Raw genomic sequence first — 27,565 nt, 5'->3', positions numbered from 1 at the left:
CCGTACGAACTGCTCTGTGCCAACTCTTCAGTGCCAACTGCCGACTGCTGCGAACTGCCGTGTGCTCTGTGTCAACTCTTCAGTGCCAACTGCCGACTGCTGCGAACTGCCGTGTGCTCTGTGTGCCCCGAAATGGCGTCCGACCGTCGCTAATATCTCTCGCCGATGACGTCCATTGGCGCACTCCTCAGCCAATCATAGCCTCCCAACTCGCCGGCTCGCCCAGGTCACGCCCTCTGCGGCATGCTACTCCTGACATCTCCCGTCCCCGACCCCGCGGTCCTTGTGTAACACGTGCCAGGCGAGGTTTGTAGGCCTTGGAGGTGTAAACGGTGGCGGTGTATTGTGGCGGTGTTTTTGGCCTGGTTTCCTGTCCATTTATTCCGAAGTCATTGTCAGGGAAAGGAATTATTTAATGTTGCGCTAAGGACCTAACTAATGTTTATGTGGTTTGCAGTGCCATAATGGACAAAGGTTTGACTACTAGGTGAGACTCACAGGGGCGTTACCTTTAATCCCTCACTATTTAACACTCGAACCTCCAGGTAGGTCCACAATCATACATCTTACCCCGACAAACGCCTAAACATCAAGAACTTATTACATGTAGAGTCCCTGTCACGACAGCCGAATACCTACCTATTCAGATCTACCTAGCTCTAGATGTTGCTCTACCAAATTCATAACACAGCCCCCCCCCTGGAACCGTAGCTCCTGCAAGGTTCACCGCAGGCTCTACCATTCCAGCCTTAACACTTACTGTCACACACTTAATTAACCTATGAAATAAATCAGGAAGGGCTGTGGGAAGTGAGTCGGACTACCTACCTACACTTCCTTAACATGCTGAACCCCTTAACCATCATGCAAGTATGTACATTTTCTTCGTTGTTCCTGTGGAGGGAGGAAACAAACAACACACAACACTAACTTAACCACAAAACTTAACCATCTTTCCAAAACTCAAAACTCTAACCTTTGTACATACCCCGGTCTACAGACCGCGTCCCCCGGTGGATGCCACAAGACACAACCTTACCTGCGGGGCCATCCCCAATGCATCCCCCTAAATTTCCACGGGCCCTGTCCAGATGTTACAGGTGAGTGACATGGCTCGGTGGATTTCGCCCACATTCATGCAACACAGACCCCTTAACCACTCATTCTCATTCCATAGGTCATCAAGGCATTTCAAAAATCAACAAAGCACTTATTTCAATACACCCCCTGCAGGACCATGGCATTGATGTCATTCACGTGTGTGTGCATTCCTCAACTAGGCAGCGGGGAGGTACCGCACAAAAAGATGGTGGGGGCGCATCAGGCTGTGGTGCCCGCAGTCCCAAAAACAAGTCAACCGACTTACAAGTTCATTGCCCCCCCCCCCCTTTACCTCTTGGCCCCGTGACAGCCCAACAGCCCCTTTCCGCCGTTACCTCGCCGGTGAGGGTCTCCACACACACCAGGCTCCTTTGCCTCCTGCTTTCGCGCAGCAACACGGGTCACCGGGGGACTTCCTCACCCCGCGGCGCCCAACCAGACCCTCCACCGACGAGCTCCAATTTCCAGTTACCACCGGCTGCCAGGGGTAATTGCCGCTGAGGGGGGCCCGCAGGCATCGCTCCTCAGAGCTTGCTCTGTACCTGCGGACACACACACCTTTCCCACCCACAAGACCCCAAAACACACTTCCTCCCCCGCTGCCATTCAATTCTCCACACAACTCAGCACAATTCAGTACAATTCTTGGTGTAAAAGGTGTTACAAGGCTTGACATGGCCTGCCACATGTGAAATCCCCCAGTTCACATTTAAACCATCACACATTTCCAAAAGCACATTTCCAAAAGCACAAGTATCGCCCCTCATTATCTCCAATAATCATCACTCACTCTCCAGGTTCCACTCTCACGACCACATCAAAACACCTAACCACAATACAAAAACATACGCCACCCACGAGACACTGTGGCTCCCATTCCATCCCCTCACCGGCCATGTCATCACTCTCACCCGCCTCCCAACTCCAATTTACATGTCCCCAATTTCCAAAGCAAGTCCTGAAGCCTGGGACAGTACTCCTCAAAACACTCACCTCAAGTGCAGGTAGTTGCAGGTTGGTCAGGTTCAAGAGTGTCATCCACCACACCTAATTTCCCCCTCACCCTTCCAATCCACTCCGGAGCCTCCCGACCCATGTAGGAGCTCAATCTATCCCCGTGAACTATCTGTGGAAGGGTATGCGGGCCCATCTGAATTTTGAACACCACATCAGTCACCTGCCGAAGCACCACCCCAGGGCCCTTCCAAGGTGAAGTGAGTTTTGGGCACACCCCCTTCCTTCTCCGGGGCCAGTAGAGCCAAACAAGGTCTCCGGGAAGGAAACGAGGTGTGTGAGCCCGAGCGTCATACCGCGTTTTCATCTGCGAAGAAGCCACCCCAATTTGCTTCCTCGCAAACTCATGAGCCTTTTCCATGCTCGCTTTCAAATTGGTTGCATAGCTCTCCACAGTTGGCTCACCCGGTTCCCCTGGTGACGGTCCCATCAACAAATCTGTGGGGACTCGCATCTCCCTACCGAACATCAACAAGGCGGGGGTGCACCGAGTGGTCGCATGCTGGGCGGTCCGGTATGCCATCAATATAAAGGGAAGGTGCTCGTCCCAATCCTGTTGGTTTTCAGATGTAAAGAGGGCCAATTGTGTCAACAGTGTCCGGTTGAACCTCTCTACCATCCCATCCGATTGAGGCCTAAGGGGAGTCGTCCGGGTCTTATGAATTTGGAGGAGCTCGCACACCGACCGCAGGAGGGCAGATTCAAAGTTCCGGCCCTGGTCAGTGTGTAGCTCCCTTGGGACGCCAAATCGGGAGAAGAATCCCTCAACTAGAACTTGAGCTACCAGCCGGGCTTCCTGGTTGGGCAATGGGTAGGCCTCTGGCCACTTGGTGAAGTAATCCATTGCCACCATAATGTACCGATTCCCTCGGCGGGTGGCTGGCAGGGGCCCCACCACATCTACTGCCACCCGCTCGAGCGGTGCCCCGACATTGTACACCTGGAGCGGGGCCTTGCGCGCACGTGGGGGTCCCTTCTTACCGCGGCAGAGGTCGCAGGATCTCACCCAATTTTGAATGTCTCTGCCCGAATTCACCCAGTAGAACCTCTGCCGTAATTTGGACAAAGTCTTGGCCACGCCCAAATGTCCCATTGTCCTAGTCCCATGCACGTGCCCCATAACCACTTCCTTCAATTTGTTGGGTACAATTATCAACCAGGAAGCTACATCACCCATCGGTGTCACCCACTTTCTGAACAAATAGCCCTCTTTCAACCCCAACATCTGCCACTGTGCCCAATAGGCCTTTACCTGGGCTCCGTGTGGAGCAATCTCCTCCCAAGAAGGTCTTTTGTCCTCCTCTAGCCAATGAAAAAGGGGCCCCAAAACAGGATCCTCCCTTTGACTCTCTTGCCAATTCACATCGCCCAATTCCTGTGGGGGTTGTGGCAAAGTTCGCCTGGTCACTTTTGCTGCATATAGGCATGCATCAATTTGGCCCTGCCCAATTGGATCCTTGGCTTCTTGTCTATCACAAAATTTACACTGTGCCTCCCAACAGGGGCGCCGAGAGAGAGCGTCTGCATTGGCATGTGCTTTGCCAGGCCGATGTTGCACAGTGAAATTATACTGCTGCAGCCTCTCAAGCCACCTTGCAATTTGTCCCTCCGGCTCTTTGAACCGAAGGAGCCATTGCAAGGAGGCATGATCCACTCGGATCACAAACTCCCTCCCATAAAGGTAAGGGTGAAAGTGTCCAACTGCAGACAGCAAGGCCAATAGTTCTTTGCGGGTAACGCAATAATTTCGTTCGGGCCTCGAAAGTGCCCGACTGTAATACGCAATAGCCCTCTCGACTCCCTGTTGCATTTGTGACAACACAGCTCCCAATCCCTCCTGGCTCGCATCTGTGTCCAGGATATAATTGCCATCATCCGTCGGGTATGCCAAAACTGGGGCCTCCACCAGACGTTGTTTTAAGTGACTGAATGCCTCGATGCAGCTCTCTGACCATACAAATTTGGCTCCTTTCTCTGTCAATTTGTGCAAAGGTCTTGCAATTTCCGCGAAATTTGCCACAAATCTCCTGTAGTACGAGCAGAGGCCCAAAAATCCTCGGACCTCCCTTACATTTTTAGGGGCGGGCCACTCTTTTACAGATTTTACCTTTCCAGGGTCAGTGGCCACGCCGCTCTCACTGATCACGTGACCCAGGTAAGTCACTTCCCTCCTGAAAATTTCACACTTGCTCGGATTTAATTTCAACCCGGCACCCCTTCATCTCCCAAATACGTCTGACAAATTTTCGACAGCCTGTTCAAATGTGGGAGCGTGGACCAATACATCATCCAAATAGACGAGGCAAGTCTGCCACGGTAAGCCAATTAAAACACGTTCCATCAGACGCTCAAACGTGGCACGGGCATTGCACAATCCAAAGGGCATGACGACAAACTGCCAGAGACCCTTTCCTGTGGTGAACGCCGTTTTCTCCCTCGCCTCTTTATCCATTTCCACCTGCCAATAACCACTCTTTAAATCCAACGTGGAGAACCATGTTGAGCCTGAAACGGCATCGAGGGTGTCATCGATCCTTGGCAGGGGATACGAGTCCTTGAGTGTCACATGATTGAGCTGGCGGTAGTCCACACAGAACCGAGTGGTCCCGTCCTTCTTCTTCACCAGCACAATGGGTGACACCCAAGGACTCACCGAGGGCTCGATAAATCCGGCTCTTTCCATTTTGCTCACCTGTTCCTCTGCCTCCTCTTTCTTAGCGAAAGGGAGCCGCCTCGGCGGTTGGCGAACAGGCCGAGCCTCGCCAGTACTAATTTTGTGCCTGACGAGACTCGTGCGTCCAACATCCTCGGGGGAGAGAGAAAAAACACCCATGTTCTTACCAACCAAATTGTGCAACGTCTCTACCTGCTCCGATGTTAGGCCCTCTTCAGAGCGTGTCATCATGTCCCGCACTCCCTCTGACCAATCACATTTCCCCAAATTTTGCCCTCCTTCCGGCTGTACTGGCAAGCATGTGGATCCACCTCCTCCGGTGACCTCTACTACACTACTACATTTGGCTACGATGGCTCCGCCCCTTATCGTGCGGGGGCTGTCGGACAAGTTGAGCAGCCTGACTGCCAGCATAGGCCCACGGGTGTCTACGAGGGTGCGACCCACCATTAATTCCTCCGTCCCCTGCGAGGACCACGACTCCACTAGCCCCAGCTGGCCAATGGGTTGAGCACCTGCTGCTAACTCTGCCATCACGACTCTCTCGGACCTGGGAGGCACGGTCACAGTGCGCGGCACCTCCAGCCACGTCCCCTGCACCTCCTCGTCATCCCCCAGTCCCATTAACTGCAGCCTCTCGGTGCCCAACCACATATGACCACGCCCAAGGTCTAATTGGCAGTCATGTTCCACCAGGAAACTCAGTCCCAACAGACACTGATCGCACACCCCCGCCACCCACACAACCACGCTGACCTCCAGGCCACCCAACTCCATCCTCACCACTCCGCGTCCCAATATTGGTGCCGTTGCCCCCGTAGCCAGTTGAAGGCTGTGTCCTTCTACCCTATCAATTTTGTCCCAGCCTCCAACACTCTGGTCTAGCACACCCGGATTGATAATGGTGTCACTGGCTCCAGTGTCCACCACAGCCTCACAAAATTCTCCCTCAATTTTGCATCTAACCCTTAGATTACCTGTGCCAATTTGTCCGCAATTCACTACTTCCACCAAAGGAGGGCGCTTCTCCACACACTTGCCAGCCGAGCATGGCCCCGTATGCTCGGCTCGTTCTAGTTTCCCGCACACTCTACCGCTATTGGCCCAGGCGGAGGTGGTGGTCCTCTGTCTGGCACCTGTGGACCTACTGGGGGCCCCCTCCTTTCTGGACTGCGAAGCCTGTCAGGAGGTGGGGGCCCATATGGTTGCCGACAATTCCTCTGACTGTGCCCTCTTCTCCCACATCTAAAACAAGTCCCCAAGAACGGACCCCTCTGGTAGCCAGGCGGAGCCCCCCTTTCTCCCGGCCCAGCCCGATAAAAATCAGGCCGTCCCGATGGCCAACCTGGACCACCCTGTCGTGACTCGCTCCCTGCAATTTGTCCCCCCATCAACTTTGTCAGCTGGCGGCTGATTCCCCTTAACATTCACCCGATGTCATCCTCTGGCTTTTCCTGATCCCGCACCTCGGCCTGCCGTACCGTCACAGGTGCCCTCTCCGATGCGCGGTTCGACCTTCTCAAAAAGGTCAGTCTCGCCGCGCATTCCGCTGCCCGGTGCACCGTGGGTGGGTCCTGTAACTCCACCAACGTCCGGACCTCAGGATCAGGGAGAGCCGCCATAAATTTTTCTATCGCCAGCTTGTCCCACGCCTGTGCTGGTAGGTCCCTGTATGCTATCCTCACAGATTGGTATATATCCTGGGCCAGCTCCTGCAACGTCTCATTAGGCTTTTGCCTGCGATGCAGCAGCTGTGCCCTGACCAGGTCGCACCTTGCGCCTGTCCCGTACCTGTTATTCAAGGCCTCACAAATGGCCTTGCTGGTCAATATTCCCTCTGGGACTACGTTTAACACGTCGGCGGCTGACCCCCGCAGTGTCGCCACCAGATTCCCCATGCGCTCCCGCTCTCCCCAACCATTGAGCTGAGACACGCACTCAAATTGTGTCAGGAAAGCCTCGAGGCTCCCTGATCCGTCAAAATGTACGAGGGGGATTGTTTTTCCAGAGACTCTATTCCCCGATTCCTCTCTGTCCAAATCCAGTCCGGGGCCAAAACACCCCCCCAACTGGGTATTCCGTTTCGGAGCCTCTGGTGTCCAAATGTGGCTCGTGGTGAGGGTCTCCTGGGTCACCTTAATCTGGTCCTGAAGATGTTTAACCGACCTACTCACCTCTTCCTTCAGGCTCTCTTGAACCCGGCCAACCTCCTTCTTGATGGTATTGTCCCAGATCTCCAGTCGCTCCTGCATAAAATCACTCACCCTTTCATTATCCATTAGTGGCCCCCACAGGCCTTTCTCAATTAACCCTTGCTCCTGCTCTTTTATGCGGGTTTCCAACCCCCTCACCTCCTCGGCCAATTTGCCCCCCTGTCGGTTGAGCAGTCCCCATTCCTCACTCTGCTGTAGCATTCTGGCATCCACCCGGCCCCGATAGCCTTCCAGGTCCCCATTTGCTTTATCAATTCGACCCTCCAACGCTTCCCCCCTCCGGACAGCCTGGGTCACGCCCTCCTCTATTTTTGACATTAATTCTGTCCGTATCGATTCACTTGCCACCCCTATGGCTTTTTCCATCTCCCCCCCTCTAGTTTCTACTTTATCCTCCAATTCCCCCAGTCTGCCCGTAATTTGGTTTTGCACACTCCCTTCTATGCCCTCAATTCGTTTCCCCAGCTGTTGTGCCATTTCCCCAATTTTTCCTTCCAATTTTTCATTCCTCTCTTTCATTTGTTCATTCATTCGTTCATTCACTTTTCCCTCCAATACCTCAATTTTGCTGTCCATCCCTTCGATCTGTTCTTTCAAACCCTCCTTCAATCTATCCATTTGCCCCTCCATGTTTTTTGTTTGGGCATTAATTCTGTTCTCCAATTGCTCGTTCTGAGCATTCATTTCCCCTTTCAATCCATTAATTTGGTCACTCATGTCCTTCAGTCCTTCCCTCCATTCCTTCCCCTGCGACTCCATTTTATTTTCCATCCCACTTTTCATTTGTCCCATGTCATTACTCATTTTATTTTCCAGCCCATCAATTTTATTTTTCAATTCCCGACTGGCTCGCTCACTGTTCTTTTCCATCCCTTCCATTTTTCGAAGCAATTGACCCAACATCTGGTCGGTTGTCGGGGCCGTTCCTACTACTCCCGACTCCCCGGTGGGGGGGGGGGGGGGGGGGGGATAAGTTGGTGCTCGGGACGAGGGAGGTTCCAAGGCTCACCTCTACATCAAATTCCCCTATTTCCGGCTCACTCCCAACGCTGACGGAGGCCTCGCTGCGTACTTCCATCTCATCAATTTCCGACATCCGCTTTCCGGAAGATTGTTTCCCGCGCGCGTATTTATTTTAATAATTCCTGAAACAATTTAAATTTGACGAAGACGCGATATCGCGCTCCGTTTGCCCGATTGATTATTAAATTTCTCCGCCTCGACTATAAAAATCTTGCGTTCGAACGTCGGGCGCAATGTACGCCCGACCGTGTCGATGTCTCGCCGCGGACAAAAAAAAATTTGTCCGACGGGTTCAAATCCTACACTCCTGACACCACTTGTTACGCAACCGTGATTAACACCACAGTTACGGATGGCCGATTTGCGAGACTTTAACTCCCGAGGCGAAAACTCAATGGCGGATTCAAACTCAACACAAAGTTAAACGCGCGGAATGGCAGACACAGCAAAGCTCCGCAGCCTTATCTATTAAAATGAAACACCCAGGAAAACTGCGTTCAGATATATACAGAAAATAATACAAGGATTTATTAATGAAAAGTAAAGACAGTGAAAAAGCCCGCGCCGGTAGTACTAATAACTCTAATAAGCCTAAATTGGGATCCCACACACAACAGATACCAAACACGATACGAGGGAGATTATGAATACGAAAATAACACGTCTCGTCAGGTAAAGTGTAAACGCGGAGCTCGGGCTTATCTGGCTCCTTTCGTCTTCTTGCAACACGGCCGCGCTCAACCGCCACCAGGCCTCGTCGGTTCAACGGCACACCCACACCACGAGCTCCATTGCTCCAACGGTCCAACGCAGGGCTGCACAAAGCAAACGAACTCCACTCGACCAGGGCCAGGAAGGACTCCTTTGAACTCCACTCGACTCGACTCTCTGCGGGAGTGCTGGCAGCCAAGTGCCAACTGTTCACTGCTCTGTGCCAACTGCCAACGAACTGCCGTACGAACTGCTCTGTGCCAACTCTTCAGTGCCAACTGCCGACTGCTGCGAACTGCCGTGTGCTCTGTGTCAACTCTTCAGTGCCAACTGCCGACTGCTGCGAACTGCCGTGTGCTCTGTGTACCCCGAAATGGCGTCCGACCGTCGCTAATATCTCTCGCCGATGACGTCCATTGGCGCACTCCTCAGCCAATCATAGCCTCCCAACTCGCCGGCTCGCCCAGGTCACGCCCTCTGCGGCATGCTACTCCTGACATCTCCCGTCCCCGACCCCGCGGTCCTTGTGTAACACGTGCCAGGCGAGGTTTGTAGGCCTTGGAGGTGTAAACGGTGGCGGTGTATTGTGGCGGTGTTTTTGGCCTGGTTTCCTGTCCATTTATTCCGAAGTCATTGTCAGGGAAAGGAATTATTTAATGTTGCGCTAAGGACCTAACTAATGTTTCTGTGGTTTGCAGTGCCATAATGGACAAAGGTTTGACTACTAGGTGAGACTCACAGGGGCGTTACCTTTAATCCCTCACTATTTAACACTCGAACCTCCAGGTAGGTCCACAATCATACATCTTACCCCGACAAACGCCTAAACATCAAGAACTTATTACATGTAGAGTCCCTGTCACGACAGCCGAATACCTACCTATTCAGATCTACCTAGCTCTAGATGTTGCTCTACCAAATTCATAACAATACAAATGGTATACTTTAGGATTGTTAAAGATGGAATATCGGAGATAATCCAGGTAGATGGAAGTCTTTATACAAATGGTATACTTTAGAATTGTTAAAGATGGAATATCGGAGATAATCCAGGTAGATGGAAGTCTTTATACAAATAGTATACTTTAGGATTGTTAAAGATGGAATATCGGACATAATTCAGGTCGATGGATGTCTTTATACAAATGGTATACTTTAGGATTGTTAAAGATGGAATATCGGAGATAATTCAGGTAGATGGAAGTCTTTATACAAATGGTATACTTTAGAATTGTTAAAGATGGAATATCGGAGATAATCCAGGTACATGGAAGTCTTTATACAAATGGTATACTTTAGGATTGTTAAAGATGGAATATCGGAGATAATCCAGGTAGATGGAAGTCTTTATACAAATGGTATACTTTAGAATTGTTAAAGATGGAATATCGGAGATAATTCAGGTAGATGGATGTCTTTATACAAATGGTATACTTTAGAATTGTTAAATATGGAATATCGGAGATAATCCAGGTAGATGGAAGTCTTTATACAAATGGTATACTTTAGGATTGTTAAAGATGGAATATCAGACATAATTCAGGTCGATGGATGTCTTTATACAAATGGTATACTTTAGGATTGTTAAAGATGGAATATCGGAGATAATTCAGGTCGATGGATGTCTTTATACAAATGGTATACTTTAGGATTGTTAAAGATGGAATATCGGAGATAATTCAGGTCGATGGATGTCTTTATACAAATGGTATACTTTAGGATTGTTAAAGATGGAATATCGGAGATAATCCAGGTACATGGAAGTCTTTATACAAATGGTATACTTTAGGATTGTTAAATATGGAATATCGGAGATAATCCAGGTAGATGGAAGTCTTTATACAAATGGTATACTTTAGGATTGTTAAAGATGGAATATCGGAGATAATTCAGGTAGATGGAAGTCTTTATACAAATGGCACACTTTAGGATTGTTAAAGATGGAATATCTGAGATAATCCAGGTACATGGAAGTCTTTATACAAATGGTATACTTTAGGATTGTTAAAGATGGAATATCGGAGATAATCCAGGTAGATGGAAGTCTTTATACAAATGGTATACTTTAGGATTGTTAAATATGGAATATCGGAGATAATCCAGGTAGATGGAAGTCTTTATACATATGGTATACTTTAGGATTGTTAAAGATGGAATATCTGAGATAATCCAGGTACATGGAAGTCTTTATACAAATGGTATACTTTAGGATTGTTAAAGATGGAATATCGGAGATAATCCAGGTAGATGGAAGTCTTTATACAAATGGTATACTTTAGGATTGTTAAATATGGAATATCTGAGATAATCCAGGTACATGGAAGTCTTTATACAAATGGTATACTTTAGGATTGTTAAAGATGGAATATCTGAGATAATCCAGGTACATGGAAGTCTTTATACAAATGGTATACTTTAGGATTGTTAAAGATGGAATATCGGAGATAATCCAGGTACATGGAAGTCTTTATACAAATGGTATACTTTAGGATTGTTAAAGATGGAATATCGGAGATAATTCAGGTACATGGAAGTCTTTATAGAAATGGTATACTTTAGAATTGTTAAAGATGGAATATCGGAGATAATCCAGGTACATGGAAGTCTTTATACAAATGGTATACTTTAGGATTGTTAAATATGGAATATCGGAGATAATCCAGGTAGATGGAAGTCTTTATACAAATGGTATACTTTAGGATTGTTAAAGATGGAATATCTGAGATAATCCAGGTACATGGAAGTCTTTATACAAATGGTATACTTTAGGATTGTTAAAGATGGAATATCGGAGATAATCCAGGTAGATGGAAGTCTTTATACAAATGGTATACTTTAGAATTGTTAAATATGGAATATCTGAGATAATCCAGGTACATGGAAGTCTTTATACAAATGGTATACTTTAGGATTGTTAAAGATGGAATATCTGAGATAATCCATGTACATGGAAGTCTTTATACAAATGATATACTTTAGGATTGTTAAAGATGGAATATCGGAGATAATCCAGGTACATGGAAGTCTTTATACAAATGGTATACTTTAGGATTGTTAAAGATGGAATATCGGAGATAATTCAGGTACATGGAAGTCTTTATACAAATGGTATACTTTAGAATTGTTAAAGATGGAATATCGGAGATAATCCAGGTACATGGAAGTCTTTATACAAATGGTATACTTTAGAATTGTTAAAGATGGAATATCGGAGATAATCCAGGTAGATGGAAGTCTTTATACAAATGGTATACTTTAGGATTGTTAAAGATGGAATATCTGAGATAATCCAGGTACATGGAAGTCTTTATACAAATGGTATACTTTAGTATTGTTAAAGATGGATTGAAGGAAAGGATAGCTACTTTGTAGGAGGAAACTGATCATTAACAATTTCAGATAAAATGTGATTCTGTGTGTGATATGCGAGTGTGCAGAGTGTGCAGAGTGTGGATAGTGGTGAAAGGTGGGTGTGTGGGACATGGACATCGTGATGCGTCACCTTGCACGTGAAGCACCAATCTAACAGTTTATGGCCACGTCGACATTCAAATCCAGGCTCGATGACTCAAAGGCAGGTGTGCACACTTCCTGGCTCAAATGCAGGTGTGCACACCTCCCGGCTCAAAGTCAGGCGTGCATACCTCTAATCTATCCTGCCAGCTCAACTGAGACTACCTCGTTTTTCTTTTCAGGTTGTCCATTCGTCCATTTTGGGGATTTTTGTTGTTACCTTGATACCTTGTGAACCACTTCACGGATTTAAACCAAACTCGGCACAGGTATGGACTGTACTGCAGAGATGAGCTGATTGCATCGTGGGTCCAAAAGGTCAAAGGTCATGTGCCCTTTGAAAACCATTTCGCAGACTATAACAAGTTAGAAGGACATGACATTTGTCTCTTTTTTAACTTCTCTCTTTCATACTTTCTCTAACGTGACCTTTCATTTACATTTGACCTTAAATTGATATCAACCGGACCCGTGGGTTCACATGCAACGCAGGTGGACGCATATCCATTATCATTCACATCGATTTCATTTTTTTTTTTTTTGTATACAAGATGGAGGCTCATGTAAGAGCGAACATTAATCACAAAAAGACAAACGGACACATAAAACATAAGATGAAGGGAGCGGGAGAGAAGATGGGGAGAGAGAGGGAAGCAAACAAGTAGAACATTTGAGAGCAGGGACATCGGGAGATCTGTGGGAGGGAGAGGGCTTGGGGAGAAGAAGCATGGGAAGGCTTGGGGGGAGGAAGCATGGGAAGGCTTGGGGGGAGGAAGCATGGGAAGGCTTGGGGGGAGGAAGCATGGGAAGGCTTGGGGGGAGGAAGCATGGGAAGGCTTGGGGGGAGTAAGCATGAGAAGGCTTGGGGGGAGGAAGCATGGGAAGGCTTGGGGGGGGGGGGGGAAGGCTTGGGGGGAGGAAGCACGGGAAGGCTTGGGGGGAGGAAGCATGGCAAGGCTTGGGGGGAGGAGCACGGGAAGGCTTGGGGGGAGGAAGCATGGGAAGGCTTGGGGGGAAGAAGCACGGAAAGGCTTGGGGGGAGTAAGCACGGGAAGGCTTGGGGGGAGGAAGCACGGGAAGGCTTGGGGGGAGGAAGCACGGGAAGGCTTGGGGAGAAGAAGCACGGGAAGGCTTGGGGGGAGGAAGCACGGGAAGGCTTGGGGGGAGGAAGCACGGGAAGGCTTGGGGGGAGGAAGCACGGGAAGGCTTGGGGGGAGGAAGCACGGGAAGGCTTGGGGGGAGTAAGCATGAGAAGGCTTGGGGGGAGGAAGCATGGGAAGGCTTGGGGGGGGGGGGGGAAGGCTTGGGGGGAGGAAGCACGGGAAGGCTTGGGGGGAGGAAGCATGGGAAGGCTTGGGGGGAAGAAGCACGGAAAGGCTTGGGGGGAGGAAGCACGGGAAGGCTTGGGGGGAGGAAGCACGGGAAGGCTTGGGGGGAGGAAGCACGGGAAGGCTTGGGGGGAGGAAGCACGGGAAGGCTTGGGGGGAGGAAGCATGGGAAGGCTTGGGGGGAGGAAGCACGGGAAGGCTTGGGGGGAGGAAGCACGGGAAGGCTTGGGGGGAGGAAGCACGGGAAAGCTTGGGGGGAGGAAGCACGGGAAGGCTTGGGGGGAGGAAGCACGGGAAGGCTTGGGGGGAGGAAGCACGGGAAGGCTTGGGGGGAGGAAGCACGGGAAGGCTTGGGGGAGGAAGCACGGGAAGGCTTGGGGGGAGGAAGCACGGGAAGGCTTGGGGGGAGGAAGCACGGGAAGGCTTGGGGGGAGGAAGCACGGGAAGGCTTGGGGGGAGGAAGCACGGGAAGGCTTGGGGGGAGGAAGCACGGGAAGGCTTGGGTGGAGGAAGCACGAGAAGGCTTGGGGGGAGGAAGCACGGGAAGGCTTAGGGGGAGGAAGCACGGGAAGGCTTGGGGGGAGGAAGCACGGGAAGGCTTGGGGGGAGGAAGCACGGGAAGGCTTGGGGGGAGGAAGCACGGGAAGGCTTGGGGGGAGGAAGCACGGGAAGGCTTGGGGGGAGGAAGCACGGGAAGGCTTGGGGGGAGGAAGCACTCCTCTCCACCCCAATTTGAAACTTAAAGTAAAATACTTACATAGTAAATCTTCTTCCCTTCTTCCATAGTAAACGGAACGCTACCGTAGAGGATATATTGCTTTCCCTCTTCCACATCTGTAGTTTCTTTCACTCTCGGTGCAGCACCATATATGATGTATTCCTCTTCTTCTTCATTACCTTCTGTACTTATTCCCTCATTTACCTGGGTATCCATTGTGCCATAATCTATCGCCACCAACTCCTCTTTCACTGTAGCTTCTCCGCTATCTTCTTCAGCTTCTTCTTTGATTATATCGTCTCCATGTAAGTTTTCAACGAACCATATTTCGTGTTCCCCGTTTACTTTCCAACGTACAACCTCAATTTCTGGTGTCTCAACCTGTCTATATCTCACAGGTATTGCCTCCCATATTTTAATTTTTTTATCTTCATAGACATGTCCATCGCCCTCTGCTGAGATCCTCAATAATGCAAACATGGCGTGTTGTCGGACTGGAGTTTCCTCATCAAGACATCCATGAAATCCATGAAGATTTCCCTCTTTTCCACATTCTCTTTTTCCCACGTGACCTGCCTTTGTGTCTATTTCCAGGAGGCCTTTCCAGGATTTCACTTCAAACTCGTTCTTTTTCCACGTTTCTTCCGATGACTCTTCCAGTTCTGCTCCTTCTAAACTCTTCTCTGTCTGTCCACTCCATGCAGGCTGAGGAAGAATGACAAATGCATTGCTTGGTAAAAAAAAAAGAATTTTCTTCAAAAAAAGTATTTTAAAAAAAATTCTCTAAATCGAGTTCCGTAAACCACCACTCAACGGGAACATCGTAGAACATTTGACTTTTCAATCATATACTTGATCACAAAGTGATGAAGCTGAAAGGCATTGGGCTCATTGCACCTGTGTGCTTACAATTACTTACAATTAATCCATTACAATTACTTACAATTAATCCATTACAATTACTTACAATTAATCCATTACAATTACTTACAATTAATCCATTACAATTACTTACAATTAATCCATTACAATTACTTACAATTAATCCATTACAATTACTTACAATTAATCCATTACAATTACTTACAATTAATCCATTACAATTACTTACAATTAATCCATTACAATTACTTACAATTAATCCATTACAATTACTTACAATTAATCCATTACAATTACTTACAATTAATCCATTACAATTACTTACAATTAATCCATTACAATTACTTACAATTAATCCATTACAATTACTTACAATTAATCCATTACAATTACTTACAATTAATCCATTACAATTACTTACAATTAATCCATTACAATTACTTACAATTAATCCATTACAATTACTTACAATTAATCCATTACAATTACTTACAATTAATCCATTACAATTACTTACAATTAATCCATTACAATTACTTACAATTAATCCATTACAATTACTTACAATTAATCCATTACAATTACTTACAATTAATCCATTACAATTACTTACAATTAATCCATTACAATTACTTACAATTAATCCATTACAATTACTTACAATTAATCCATTACAATTACTTACAATTAATCCATTACAATTACTTAAACGCTGAAAGGAGGGCCGGTTTTACATCTAACGACTCCAAAATGAGGTTTGGGAACAGGCTCTAGGCCTCGGAGATGAACCCAGGTAGACAGCAAGCTTATGTACCTAGCTATTATCCTGCCATATCTGATGTGCTTTCCTCTTATGGGGTTCACCTTTAATGGAGCCGCGTGGTGATATTGTGATTATAGACCAAAAATGGTTCTGAATGATGAAAAGTAGTTCACCCAAAACTCAATCCACATGTCGGATTTGAGCATTTCCCAGGATACTAATCAAAAGGTTTGTGACAAAAACAATGTTATCCTCAACACTTTAATCACACATTGAGCAAGACACATAATCTTTACTATAATAATTCAACAAATGTCCGTCCGTCCGTCTGTCTGTCTGTCTGTCTGTCTGGCCATCTGTTCCCAGGTACCGCAAAAACGGCTGAACCGATCGCAACGATATTTTGGGTGGGTAATCCTGGGACCCCTGGAGTAAAATAGGCTGTATTGTTTTTTCTTTTCTTTTTTCCAATTTTTCCAATTTTCGAGTCTTTCCAAACACGATGGAATAATATTTACCGATATGAACAGTGATGTGGGTTTTGTTTAAATTCTACAAACACTGTTTAGATTTTGATGATTTGCGTGTGATATGATTCAACGGATGTTTATATAAATCGTTTAAAATAAAAAAGCCTTCAATTTCTGATATTTTGCCTTTTCATTTGGACCTCCCAATTGAAGCTCCGCCCGTAGGGCAGGTACCGTTTCTAGTTTAATAAATCGGAGCATCCCCAGGGTATATAGATTATAGTAGATCTGGACTGCCCTAATTTTGTCGATACTCTCCTTTACATTAAACATTTCTATCATATCCCCTCATAACCGCCTCCTTTCTATTGTATGAAGGCCTGTCTCCTTCAGCCGCTCCTCATAGATGAGTCCAGCTAGGCCTTGAGTCAATGTCGTCGCCCTGGTCCAGCAAGGCCTGGAATCAATCTAGTCATCCTAGTCTAGCTAGGCCCATAAATCAATCAAGTAGGCCTACGCTGAACCCCTCTCTATGGAAGCTCTGTCCTTTCCAAGTTGTGGTGACCAAAACTGCCCTCGATATTCTAAATGGCGTCTCACTAAATTCCTATACAATGCTAAAACAACCTCGTTGATTTGTACTTTTTCCCGCTACGAATACATCCTAAAACCCTGTTTTCTTTACCTCTCACTTACCTGGCACGATGTCAGTTCTTGTCCTCTCCATCTCTCTCTTTATTATTCCCGTACTCGTTTCACCGGAGCTGAATATACGTTCGCCGTCCGTGTCTCTGTCCGTCCTTCCGTCCCACCTGTGGTTTTCCAGACTTTTCCCTCCCAAATCCTTTAACATATTCAATTGAAACTTGGTCCATATTATTATAATAAGTTACAGAACAAGTTCTAGTTTCAGGACGTTTCATCAATTATCTGAGTTATGCCCTTTTTGAACTTGTAAATATCACATCGGTAGCGCGAAGCTATTCTCACTCTCGTTGCATCTTTCCAACTTTCCTTGATTTTATTGGCCTTACATTCCATGACCCCATTTTGTGAACGTTGGAAAAGCTCAGCATTTGATTTTCTACTCTGGCAACCTCAGCTACGACACTTCCTTGTGCGTTTCATCCAGTTCCATCACACCTGCATACTCCTCAAAACACTTTGCTCTTCCACAGCACCCATTTTGGTGCTTTCAAACTTGGGGGTCCAGCACATCATCCAGCACCACGTACCTTTTTCTTTTGGATTTATAATCATTATTCTTTTCTTGGCATGTATTGAAGTGGTTTGCTATTGCCGTCTTCTTGGCAATGTCTCCACCAGACAGCTGATCCCAGCCATTGTTCTCCCCAAGAGAATCCTTTCGAAAGCATCAAGGTCATGTATCCATTACTGGCAATATTTGCCAGCTGCTTGCATGGCCATCCACCCCCTGCTCCCATAGCCATCCACCCCCTGCTCCCATAGCCATCCACCCCCTGCTCCCATAGCCATCCACCCCCTGCTCCCATAGCCATCCACCCCCTGCTCCCATAGCCATCCACCCCCTGCTCCCATAGCCATCCACCCCCTGCTCCTATAGCCATCCACCCCCTGCTCCCATAGCCATCCACCCCCTGCTCCTATAGCCATCCACCCCCTGCTCCCATAGCCATCCACCCCCTGCTCCCATAGCCATCCACCCCCTGCTCCCATAGCCATCCACCCCCTGCTCCCATAGCCATCCACCCCCTGCTCCCATAGCCATCCACCCCCTGCTCCCATAGCCATCCACCCCTGCTCCTATAGCCATCCACCCCCTGCTCCCATAGCCATCCACCCCCTGCTCCCATAGCCATCCACCCCCTGCTCCCATAGCCATCCACCCCCTGCTCCCATAGCCATCCACCCCCTGCCCCATCCATCCACCCAACCCTGATCTGGAGACTAAACGGGATAGCACACCTCTCTCCCAAGAGTGACCTGCAGAGTAACAAATACCAAGGGCACCTTGTTTAAGAAGGATTTCTGCTTGTACCATGTTAAACCATTTAGCCTTTGGTCTCAAAACCGGAGCCTCAAGTCAGTGGCAGATTTGAATTCAGCACAATTGTTTTTATTGATATTTTCATCTCCGCCGATTTGCAAAAATATTTTTTATAATAAAATCCAATTCATAAAGAATGGGTTGAAGCAAGATTCAATAAAATCCTTATATTTAACATTAATATCAAAAAGTAAATACATTAATGAATGATTGTGACAATGTTAAATCAAATACTTATCAAACAAAACAATGGGAATGCACACAAATCGTTCTCATGAGTCATGCAGAAGTCTGACGAGGTAAGTCACTGACATTCCACGATATCCCATTCCCAATGTTCACAGTTCGCAAATTTAGAGATTCCTTCTTGATGAGCTAGCTGACTACCAAGGCGAATGAGTGACTACCAAGGCGAATGAGTGACTACCAAGGCGAATGAGTGACTACCAATGACTACCAAGGCGAATGAGTGACTACCAATGACTACCAAGGCGAATGAGTGACTACCAAGGCGAATGAGTGACTACCAATGACTACCAAGGCGAATGAGTGACTACCAATGACTACCAAGGCGAATGAGTGACTACCAATGACTACCAAGGCGAATGAGTGACTACCAATGACTACCAAGGCGAATGAGTGACTACCAATGACTACCAAGGCGAATGAGTGACTACCAAGGCGAATGAGTGACTACCAATGACTACCAAGGCGAATGAGTGACTACCAATGACTACCAAGGCGAATGAGTGACTACCAATGGCTACCAAGGCGAATGAGTGACTACCAATGACTACCAAGGCGAATGAGTGACTACCAATGACTACCAAGGCGAATGAGTGACTACCAATGACTACCAAGGCGAATGAGTGACTACCAATGACTACCAAGGCGAATGAGTGACTACCAATGACTACCAAGGCGAATGAGTGACTACCAATGACTACCAAGGCGAATGAGTGACTACCAAGGCGAATGAGTGACTACCAATGACTACCAAGGCGAATGAGTGACTACCAATGACTACCAAGGCGAATGAGTGACTACCAATGACTACCAAGGCGAATGAGTGACTACCAATGACTACCAAGGCGAATGAATGACTACCAAGGCGAATGAGGGACTACCAATGACTACCAAGGCGAATGAGTGACTACCAGGGTGAATGAGTGACTACCAATGACTAACAAGGTGAATGAATGACTACCAAGTACCAAGGTGACTACCAATGACTACCAAGTACCAAGGTGACTACCAAGTACCAAGGTGACTACCAAGTACCAAGGTGATTACCAATGATTACCAAGGCAAATGAGTGAGTACCAATGACTACCAATTACCAAGGTGACCACCAATGACTACCAAGTACCAAGGCGAATGAGTGACTACCAATGACTACCAAGTACCAAGGTGACTACCAAGTACCAAGGTGACTACCAATGACTACCAAGTACCAAGGTGACTACCAAGTACCAAGGTGACTACCAAGTACCAAGGTGACTACCAATGAGGCCCATCTGCCCGAAGCAACTGATTTTAAAGCACCAGAGAACTGCGGATTGCCATTTTCACCTGATTAGAGAGAACACCACCACTACCACCACCACCACCACGAGAAGGCTGTTGCAAGGCTGCACTGCGACAGGATGCTGAACGCTGAGGCATTAGAGTATTTTATATACCATTTATAGCTAATCCTCAGTCACTTTGTTATAACAGCCATGGAAGATTTACCTGTGTAATAATATTACTATTAATTACAAACATCATGGAGTTGAGGAACATGCAGACAAGAGACAGACAGGTAAAAACATAAGAGTGAGCAGGTAAACTTTCAGCCAATCAAAGTTAGCGAATCAATTGTCATCTAGAAATGTTGGTAGTTCGTAGGTTCTATAATCGGAAAGGAAAACATTCATATAAATATAATATATATAAAAGCAACTCAAAGTTTTGTCGAAAATACTCCGAGTTTTTGCCTTTTTCGGACTTTCTGACCTAGTACGGCAGATAGGTGAAATATTTGGGAGAATTGTGCCTTTGGTGATACAAGCACGAGAGTTGGCACACAGTTAGAGTATGCCCTAAGGAAGATATTTGGCTATAGGGCCATCGCAGATTTGTCCTTTGACAACGAGGGCGGCCATTTTTCAAAAAAGGACAAATCTGCGATGGGCCCTATAGCCAAATATCTTTCTTCGGACATACTCTGACTGTGTGCCAAATGCCATGCTTGTATCATCAAAGGCACAATTCCTGCACTTATCTGCAATACTAAACCTTCCTCTTTGACAAAACCTCGAGAGTTTCTTGTGCTATTGTGTTATCTGCTCTTGTGTTCTCACATTTTTAATAATCAGTAATCGATCTTTTCCTGGAATAAAAAAAAAAGACTGATGAAAAAATAGCGACGCAAACAAAATATATCAACAAAAACAATTGCCCAAGGATTTTAAGCCCTTGAAGTAGAGAGGGTGAGACTTACCTGGCTGAAGACGATGAAAGCCAGACACAAGGACAGGTATTTTTCGCTCACCATTTTTACACTTTTTGTCTTTTGTTATTCGACAGCTGTTAGAAACGTTATTTAAATCCAGCCTTACTCTCCTCCCTCTGTCCCTCACATCATTTCTGCTTCTGTATTATTCCTTATTTATACACATACGGTATTCAATCATTCAAGGGATGGTACGGCTTGGTGTCAGATAGACGTTTGGCTTTTTGAAAACGGTGTGTTTTGGTATATCAGCTTGACCTTTTGGGACCTGGGTGTTTAATCCTAACATCATATGTTTATACATATATATGTGTGTACATATATATATATATATATATATATATATATATATATATATATACATACATATATACATATATATATATATATATATTTATATATATATATATATGTACATATAATTATATATACATATAATTATATATGTATATATATGTATATATATGTATATACATATATATGTATATACATATATATATATATATATATACATATATATACATATATATACATATATATATATATATATATATATATATATATATATATATATATATACATACATACATATATAATTATATATATATATATATATATATATATATATATATATATATATATATATATACGGTTTTGGGATGTGTACAGTGAGCTCAATAAAGGTTAAAGGTTGTCCCCCATAGATAGTCACACAAGCAACATGTAGCCTCATTTGTAGTATAGTTATGACTTAGTATATGTGAGAGTAGGCCGTTTCCAGTGTTAATTCTGTGTTGTGTAAAGACAGGAGAATAGGCCCCACTTCTGCAAACCATTCTACCTCTATAGGCGGGATCCATTTCGCTGCCCTTTGCTTACTCACTAGTCGAGTTAACACGAGGTAGGCCTAAAAATGTGGGGGCGGCGTTGGGGTCGGGGGCGGCAGAGGCGATGACGGTAAGCATGAGCCGCCAATCAGAGCTCAGAGGTGGTTGCGTCAGAGGGCGTGGTGAGAAGAGTCTGGCGAGTTCCAGAAGGTGCGCGGGGCGGGCCTATATAACCCAATGTGCAAAAGCCCTCGAATGGACCTGCAGAGGAGAGGACTTGCAGAGGACTTGCCGGGGGAAGAGGACTTGCAGAGGAGAGGGGGAGGACTGGCTGCGTGAGAGGACTTGCATCACTCGCACTGCACTGCTTGATGAACTTGACTGTCGCATAAGAACGCGCACGCTAACCAACACCAGGGCATTCAGGAAGAAGAGTTGGTTACTATATATACGCAGGCGCAGCCAGGCGCGGTTATAACGAGCTTGCGCATTTCAGCCAAGCGAGTGAACGAGGCTGCATAACCGCCCCTTTGCTGTAAAAGCCCTCCCTACCGTTCGCCCCGATATATCGCCTTTGCTCGAGAGACGCGCTACGTGGCCCTGTCTTCGCCGATCTCCATCTTCGCGGACGTGCCGGGGACCGTGGAGAGCTCAACGAGGACCATCCTTTGACGCGCTGGGGAACACCTGCCCATCTGCAATACCCCATGTGAGTGTGAGACGGGCCCGTTTTCTTTGGGGTAATTAAGACTGTATAAGGATTTCTCTGTGTCTCTTCGTCCTGAACTGTATATACGTGTGATAATCATTAAACCACTCTGTTCTTCCTTTCTTCTGAATTCGATCGTTCCCATGATTTCTCCAATTGACTAAGCGTGGCACGAATAAGTTCGCTCCAATCGGGTTCCATTAGTTATAACTGCGCGGATCACGTGTACGCAAACCGCTCGGCATATTTCAACCTCACGTGGTTCGTGCGAGGCTTGTTTCCTCGCTTCCAGGGCAGCGCGAGTACTCAGGTACGAGCGAGAATTTGGTTCTGAAACCCTATTTTGCGCTGTCCGGAAGGGACGTTGTTAGCCTCGGTTCGCGCCAGGCCAGTAAAGACAAGGGGATTAATCCCCCCTTGATAAGGGGAGAAGGCCGGCGAGAGAACCACAACAATATATATATATATATAAAAGGCCATAAATGACGGAAATATATATATGTATGTATATTTCCTTCATTTATGGCCTCCCCACTCTCCTCTCCCATAAAAAGCCATCATTAGATCCTCAATTCCCACTGAAAACCTTGCTGACCCCTTTTGGTTTAGCATCATTCTGGAAACACTCCCTTTGCCCCCAAAATCAATCCCATTGCATCCCAACCAGAAAACATTGCGGCATTTGCATCATTCTTTCAACCATGGGTTAACATCTATCATTCCCCAAGTTACCTTTCCCTCCATCATTTGCTTTATCAAAGATATTTAACATCCACCAACTAGTGCTAGGAAAGAGGACACCTGATTTAACATCCGTCGGAGGGATGATACGCAGTGCCTGCAACAACATCCACCAACTAGTGCTAGCAGAGAGGACACCTGATTTAACATCCGTCTGAGGGATGATACGCAGTGCGTGCAATAACATCCACCAACTAGTGCTAGCAGAGAGGACAGCCAGTTTACATCCGTCTGAGGGATGATACGCAGTGCGTGCAATAACATCCACCAACTAGTGCTAGCGGAGAGAACACCCGGCTTAACATCCGTCTGAGGGATGATACGCAGTGCCTGCAATAACATCCACCAACTAGTGCTAGCATAGAGAACATCCGGCTTATCATCCATCAGCATGCTGCAGGACGACACGCCATGCTTGCAAATCACCATTTGGGCGGTTTATAACCAGATCGGGATTCGAACACACATTGGAAAACTCATCCTGTTGAATACTACTGGAGTTAAGAATGTCAGATCGAAGAGATAAAGAGCAGCTTTGTGCTAATTTATTCAAACATTGGTGGCATCTCAGGTGTTTCCCCGAGGCCTTTTTCAACTTGCCATCGCATATCATTAGGACGACATGTTATGTCATGGTTTACTCCCAAATGCATCGTCAAACAAAGCTACTAGTTTGAGAATTAGCCGGTTAATGCCCTGGTTCGAGATGGATGAGCTTGAATAAATCCCCTTAGTGGAACAGCCCAGCTTTGGCCTCCATCTTGGTCAAGGACATCTTTGTCCGCCATCTTGGTCAAGGACATCTTTGTCCGCCATCTTGGTCAAGAGCATCTTTGTCCGCTATCTTGATCAAGAGCATCTTTGTCCACCATCTTGGACAAGAGAATCCTTGTCCACCACCTTGGTCAAGAGCATCTTTGTCCACCATCTTGGTCAAGAGAATCTTTGTCCGCCATCTTGGTCAAGGACATCTTTGTCCGCCATCTTGGGCAAGAGCATCTTTGTCTGCCATCTTGGTCAAGAGCATCTTTGTCCGCCATCTTGGTCAAGGACATCTTTGTCCGCCATCTTGGGCAAGAGCATCTTTATCCGCCATCTTGGTCAAGGACATCTTTGTCCGCCATCTTGGGCAAGAGCATCTTTGTCTGCCATCTTGGTCCAGAGCATCTTTATCTGCCATCTTGGTCAAGAGCATCTTTGCCTGCCATTTTCGTCAAGGACAGGGTGACTAGGTCCGAGGAAAAAAAAATGCGGGACACTCAGGGTTAAGCGGGATACCATAGGCCCTTTAGAATTTAGATCCCTTCAGGTCACTTTGGAATTACCCTTTAGAATTACCCTTTAGAATCACCCATTACAATTACCCTTTAGAACCCATTACAATTACCCTTTAGAATTACCCATTACAATTACCGGTACCCTTCATAATTACCCTTTACAATTACCCTTTAGAATTACTCATTACAATTACCCATTACAACCCATTACAATCACCCTTTAGAATTACCCATTACAATTACCCTTCATAATTACCCTTTACAATTACCCTTTAGAACTACCCATTAGAATTACCCATTAGAACCCTTTACAATTACCCTTTAGAATTACCCATTACAATTACCCTTCATAATTACCCTTACAATTACCCTTTAGAATTACCCATTACAATTACCCTTCATAATTACCGTTTACAATTACCCTTTAGAATTACCCATTACAATTACCCTTCAGAACTTATTGGAAGTCCTCGTGGTTCAGGGTGGATGGAGGGGACATTATCAAAGTGTCCCTTTGGTCCCTTGGGTTGTTGCAGTGACCATCAGTTTAGACTTGTGCATGCTTCCTGCAGCATGCAGCTTGATATGCAGTGACCATCAATGTAGACTTGGGCATGCTTCCTGCAGCATGCGGCTTGATATGCGGTGACCATCAATCTAGACTCGTGCGTGCTTCCTGCAGCATGCTGCTTGATATGCGGTGACCATCAATTTATACTTATGCGTGCTTCCTGCAGCATGCTGCTTGATATGCGGTAACCATCAATTTATACTCATGCGTGCTTCCTGCAGCATACTGCTTGATATGTGGTAACCATCAATTTATACTTGTGTGTGCTTCCTGCAGTATGCTGCTTGATATGCGGTGACCATCAATCTAGACTCGTGCATGCTTCCTGCAGCATGCGGCTTGATATGCGGTGACCATCAATTTATACTTATGCGTGCTTCATGCAGCATGCTGCTTGATATGCGGTAACCATCAATCTAGACTCGTGCGTGCTTCCTGCAGCATGCTGCTTGATATGCGGCGACCATCAATTTATACTTTTGCGTGCTTCCTGCAGCATGCTGCTTGATATGTGGTAACCATCAATTGAGACTAGTGTGTGCTTCCTGCAGCATGCGGCTTGATATGCGGTGACCATCAATCTAGACTCGTGCGTGCTTCCTGCAGCATGTGGCTTGATATGCGGTTACCATCAATCTAGACTCGTGCGTGCTTCCTGCAGCATGCTGCTTGATATGTGGTAACCATCAATTTAGACTTGTGTGTGCTTCCTGCAGCATGCTGCTTGATATGTGGTAACCATCAATCTAGACTTGGGCGTGCTTCCTGCAGCATGCTGCTTGATATGTGGTAACCATCAATTTCGACCAGTGTGTGCTTCCTGCAGCTTGCTGCTTGATATGCGGTAACCATCAGTTTAGACTTGTGCGTTCTTCCTGCAGCATGCTGCTTGATATGCGTTAACCATCAATCTAGACCCGTGCGTGCTTCCTGCAGCATGCTGCTTGATATGCGTTAGCCTTCAGTTTAGACTTGTGCGTGCTTCCTGCAGCATGCTGCTTGATATGCGGTAACCATCAGTTTATACTTGTGTGTGCTTCCTGCAGCATGCTGCTTGATATGTGGTAACCATCAATCTAGACTCGTGCGTGCTTCCTGCAGCATGCTGCTTGATATGCGGTGACCATCAATCTAGACTCGTGTGTGCTTCCTGCAGCATGCTGCTTGATATGCGGGAACCATCCATTTAGACTTGTGCGTGCTTCCTGCAGCATGCTGCTTGATATGCGGTAACCATCAATTTAGACTTGTGCGTGCTTCCTGCAGCATGCTGCTTGATATGCGGTAACCATCAATTGAGACTTGTGTGTGCTTCCTGCAGCATGCTGCTTGATATGCCGTAACCATCAGTTTCGACTTGTGCGTGCTTCCTGCAGCATGCTGCTTGATATGTGGTAACCATCAATCTAGACTTGTGCATGCTTCCTGCAGCATGCTGCTTGATATGCGGTAACCATCAGTTTAGACGTGTGCATGCTTGCTGCAGCATGCTGCTTGATATGCGGTAGCCATCAATTTAGACTTGTGCGTGCTTCCTGCAGCACGCTGCTTGATATGCGGTAACCATCAATCTAGACTTGTGCGTGCTTCCTGCAGCATGCTGCTTGATATGCGGTAACCATCAATCTAGACTTGTGCGTGCTTCCTGCAGCATGCTACTTGATATGCGGTAACCATCAATCTAGACTTGTGCGTGCTTCCTGCAGCATGCTGCTTGATATGTGGTTACCATCAGTTTAGACTTGTGCGTGCTTCCTGCCGCATGCTGCTTGATATGCGGTAACCATCAATCTAGACTTGGGCGTGCTTCCTGCAGCATGCTGCTTGATATGTGGTAACCATCAATTGAGACTTGTGTGTGCTTCCTGCAGCATGCTGCTTGATATGCGGTAACCATCAGTTTAGACTTGTGTGTGCTTCCTGCAGCTTGCTGCTTGATATGCAGTAACCATCAGTTTCGACTTGTGCGTGCTTCCTGCCGCATGCTGCTTGATATGCGGTAACCATCAATCTAGACTTGGGCGTGCTTCCTGCAGCATGCGGCTTGATATGCGGTGACCATCAATCTAGACTCGTGCGTGCTTCCTGCAGCATGCTGCTTGATATGTGGTAACCATCAATTTCGACCAGTGTGTGCTTCCTGCAGCTTGCTGCTTGATATGCGGTAACCATCAGTTTAGACTTGTGCGTTCTTCCTGCAGCATGCTGCTTGATATGCGTTAACCATCAATCTAGACCCGTGCGTGCTTCCTGCAGCATGCTGCTTGATATGCGTTAGCCTTCAGTTTAGACTTGTGCGTGCTTCCTGCAGCATGCTGCTTGATATGCGGTAACCATCAGTTTATACTTGTGCGTGCTTCCTGCAGCATGCTGCTTGATATGTGGTAACCATCAATCTAGACTCGTGCGTGCTTCCTGCAGCATGCTGCTTGATATGCGGTGACCATCAATCTAGACTCGTGTGTGCTTCCTGCAGCATGCTGCTTGATATGCGGGAACCATCC

General features: G+C 46.7%; 1 protein-coding gene across 2 annotated transcripts in view; it reads right to left on the bottom strand.

The window, feature by feature from the left end:
* The window catches only part of LOC137430683 (uncharacterized), a 119,416-nt gene extending 98,350 nt beyond the window's left edge, over positions 1–21,066 (bottom strand). The window contains exons 1-2 of one of the 2 annotated variants that reach the window (XM_078781183.1): positions 20,925–21,066; positions 14,335–15,000 (exon numbers count right to left, since the gene is read on the bottom strand). In XM_078781183.1, coding sequence (XP_078637309.1) covers positions 14,335–15,000; positions 20,925–20,978 — 720 coding nt within the window. In that variant the 5' untranslated portion in view covers positions 20,979–21,066. The remainder of the gene's footprint in view (positions 1–14,334; positions 15,001–20,924) is intronic. The other variant, XM_078781184.1, reaches the window with a different exon arrangement.
* Between the last annotated feature and the right edge of the window lie 6,499 nt (positions 21,067–27,565).

The sequence above is a fragment of the Myxine glutinosa genome, chromosome 7 (genome assembly GCF_964187855.1).
Source record: "Myxine glutinosa chromosome 7, kmMyxGlut1.1, whole genome shotgun sequence".
In the NCBI taxonomy this organism is placed as follows: domain Eukaryota; kingdom Metazoa; phylum Chordata; class Myxini; order Myxiniformes; family Myxinidae; genus Myxine; species Myxine glutinosa.
The sequence above is the reverse complement of the archived record's forward strand: the minus strand, read 5'-3'. Positions and strand labels throughout refer to the sequence as shown.